Below are 2,462 nucleotides of genomic sequence, written 5' to 3' on the forward strand. Positions count from 1 at the left end.
CCGTAAAGCTTAAGGACATGAGGAGCGGCCCCACCGCCCATAGTACTATTTTGTTACCGCCCATAGTATTTTGTTACTACAACCACGGTCCATATTTGTCGCGTTGTCATCATCTGATGCTACGTGCTGCTACAAGAGAAGCATAGTGTTTGTACAGTTGATCGAGCTAGGCGATCGATCGCATTACAAACACAGTGCGAGGAGAGGAACGAGAGCACGCAAGTGGACAACCTGGTATGTGCTTGAGAGAGACCACGTCCAGACGATCGAGGCAGCTGGAGTTGGGTTAGCTGGGTTTTGATTTTGGGTTGTCATTTCTTGCACTGTTGGAGCACGCTCTGGTCCAAAAGGCGGCACGGTTTCACTGATATATCACCGGAACGCGATGGCGACGCCAAGAAGGCTGGGGATCGATCGACATGCTACCAGTAGCGTGTGCGAAGGATCTGTTTTCCATGCTCACATACGTCAATTATACTATATACATTAATAACCACGAGTGGGGTAAGGTCATCACTCATGGGTTACAGTATTGGTTTAGGCGTTTAGCGTCCTCCTGTCAAGCACGCTGCATAAAGTTGGATGGCTACCGGCCCCCTCTCTGCGAGCAATCACAGCTGCTTGCCTGCCCTTTTGAGGGATTTTGACGTCCGGTAGTGACATAGCTAGAGTAGAGGGAACTCCCAGTGCCTGAGGTCCGCCGCCCGGTCGTGGTGGAGAGCAAGTACGCAGCTAATCGGGAGCTCCCAGTGTCTGAGGTCCGCCGCCCGGTAGTACATAGGATATAGTAGGATGGACGGCCTTCACACGGAGCTCGCGCTGGGGCTGATCGGCGAGCTCGACACGGCGCCGTTCGTGGCCAAGACGTACCAGATGGTGAGCGACCCTAGGACGGAGGCGCTCGTCAGGTGGGGGAGGGACAGCAACAGCTTCGTCGTCACCGACGTCGCCGGCTTCTCGGAGCTCCTCCTCCCATGCTTCTTCAAGCACGGCAACTTCTCCAGCTTCGTCCGCCAGCTCAACTCTTACGTGAGTACCTACTGAGGCTTCCTTCGGCCTTTCTTGTCCTAGTAATACTAGTGATCCGTAGTCTGTTAATGGTACTCGATCTAGGCTTGCACGTGCACCGTACTCTTGCGAAATGTCTGCTTAATTGGCTATGATGAGATTGCTGTGCAGGGCTTCCGGAAGGTGCACCCGGACCGATGGGAGTTCGCGCACGAGTCATTCCTGCGCGGCCAGACGCACCTTCTGCCGCTCATCGTGCGCCGCAAGAAGAAGCGCGGCGAGACCTCTTGCTCGTCTCTAGTCGGCGGCGGCGAGCAGCACGTGATGGCCAATATAGGAGAGGAAGTGGAGGAGGAAGAGGACGACGAGGGGAGGGAGGCGCTGCTCGAGGAGGTTCGGAGGCTGCGGCAGGAGCAGACAGCTATCGGGGAGCAGCTGGCGCAGATGGCCCGGCGACTGCAGGCGACGGAGCGGCGGAGTGACCGGCTCATGCCCTTCCTCGCCAGGCTCGACGAGGATCCCAACGCCACCTCCCTCCACCTTCTCCAACAGGCAGCCGAGAAGAAGCTCCAGCGCATGCAGTTGCCTTCCCGTGATTTTGCTTCCTTTCCCATTGCACCCCCGCTTCACCCGGCGCCTTCACCGCTCTTGGCTCTCGGCGACGCGACCATGGACGGAGCCAGAGTCGGGCAGTGGGCGGAGCCGATGCCACTGAAACTCCCAGCCTTCGAGGAGCCCTCCGCGAGATCCGGGGTGCAGCAGGTGCCGGAGTTCGAGGGCGGCGGCAGGGACAGCGGCAGCGGCATGGGCATAACTGACAGTGGGACCGCCGTGGAGATCCCCTTCCCGTTCTGCCTACTTGGCCAGTGTTTCTTCTAAACATGGCGCATAGTGCATGCACATGCACTAGCTTCTTGTACTTAGTGTACTCTTACTAATTTAGCAATCATTTGTACACAACTATTTCCTACGAAACAGCCCGGATCAATTATAGAAGTTCAGTACAAAGCACACCGGACATAACAAAAATTATACCGAGGTCCTACCACTATCATCGCCAGAACAAGTCGTCGATACGTCGTTGCCACCGCTTCCCTACAGGAGTCGGCATGGCCTTGTTCATGGCAGCTGGAAAGTCTTTATGCACGTACACCTAAGGACCATCATTCTGGAGCCACAGTCGTCTTCGTTGTTGAACCCTTGAATCCAAAGTGCATGTCACCATTGCATACACAAAGCAAGAAACCCTAACTCTAACAAGCTTCTGTTGCCGCATGTCCTCTCTTTCACACGAGCAATCCCCTGCATGCTGAGACAACACCGATCATGAAAGCCGTCCAACTACGCGGTTTGTTCAAGATAGATACAAAGACGAACATGCCATTGTCTCACGTCGCATGATCTAATCATGCCCCATCGGATGATCTGGGAGATCAAATGTCTTTCGAAGACCT

General features: G+C 55.3%; 1 protein-coding gene across 1 annotated transcript; it reads left to right on the forward strand.

Annotated features, from left to right (window-relative positions):
* The first annotated feature begins 704 nt into the window (after positions 1 to 704).
* LOC147980846 (heat stress transcription factor C-1a-like) lies at positions 705 to 1,887 on the forward strand. Its single transcript, XM_087516976.1, has 2 exons — positions 705 to 1,029; positions 1,180 to 1,887. The coding sequence occupies exons 1-2, from the start codon at positions 793 to 795 to the stop codon at positions 1,885 to 1,887; spliced, it is 945 nt and encodes a 314-aa protein (XP_087373102.1). The 5' UTR covers positions 705 to 792.
* The last annotated feature ends 575 nt before the right edge of the window (positions 1,888 to 2,462 follow it).

The sequence above is a fragment of the Triticum urartu genome, chromosome 3A (genome assembly GCF_056163025.1).
Source record: "Triticum urartu cultivar PI428250 chromosome 3A, HENAU_Tu73, whole genome shotgun sequence".
NCBI lineage: Eukaryota > Viridiplantae > Streptophyta > Magnoliopsida > Poales > Poaceae > Triticum > Triticum urartu.

Coding starts and splice junctions, on each gene's coding strand:
- LOC147980846 (XM_087516976.1), top strand. CDS start 793: ATGGACGGCCTTCACACGGAGCTCGCGCTGGGGCTGATCGGCGAGCTC. Junction 1,030..1,179: donor TCCGCCAGCTCAACTCTTAC/GTGAGTACCTAC, acceptor ATTGCTGTGCAG/GGCTTCCGGAAGGTGCACCC.